The 620-nt window shown below is 62.3% G+C and overlaps 1 protein-coding gene across 1 annotated transcript; it reads right to left on the bottom strand.

The window, feature by feature from the left end:
• Positions 1-4: 4 nt before the first annotated feature.
• SPRG_18196 (hypothetical protein) lies at positions 5-620 on the bottom strand (the record flags this gene model as incomplete). Its single annotated transcript, XM_012357632.1, has 2 exons — positions 5-244; positions 291-620. 2 exons carry the CDS (start codon positions 618-620, stop codon positions 5-7), a joined length of 570 nt encoding a protein of 189 aa, XP_012213022.1.

Genomic DNA, 620 nt, shown 5'->3' with positions numbered 1-620 from the left:
ATCTTCAAACGACATGCTCGTTGGCCGGCACTCGCTCGTTGCCATCTGCGACAAACGTGCGCGACCCTGCGAGGACCGCCGACGCGGACGATGGCACGCGCTGCGATGGCTCGAGCTGCGGCGTAACAAACTCACCAGGCGTGTCGGAGGCCACGCGGATGGCACCGAGCGGGCGGTTGCCCCACCCGCGCTTCTCCATCTCAGACGTTGGCTCGAGCTCGTACCATTCGTTGTCTGCTGGGCGCTATAACGATGCCATGAGCCACAACGCCATGCGACGATGGATATACGAGCTTCATGTCGAGGAGGTCGTCTGGCGACAAGACGACTTCACCAAGCTCGAGGATCTTCATGCCAAACTTGCCCGAGTGCTTGACCGAGAGGATGAGGCCGCCGATGCTCTCGAGCGCGACGACGCCAAAGTCGATGCGCAGGTGCCACATCGGGTTCAAGGTCGCGCGGATGGCCTTGGTCTTGTGCTTCATGCGGCTGCGCCCATCCTTCTCGATGAGGAAGGCCTCGCAGAAGACGTTGTTGTTGCTGCTGAGGCCGTCGATTGGCAGCAGGTTGCGGCAGCCCTTGAGGAGGATCGCCACGCGCGTCGTCTTGTCCCCGCCCAT

This window comes from Saprolegnia parasitica (assembly GCF_000151545.1).
Source record: "Saprolegnia parasitica CBS 223.65 unplaced genomic scaffold supercont2.1037, whole genome shotgun sequence".
In the NCBI taxonomy this organism is placed as follows: Eukaryota; Oomycota; class Saprolegniomycetes; order Saprolegniales; family Saprolegniaceae; genus Saprolegnia; species Saprolegnia parasitica.
This window is presented reverse-complemented; position numbering and strand designations above follow the sequence as displayed.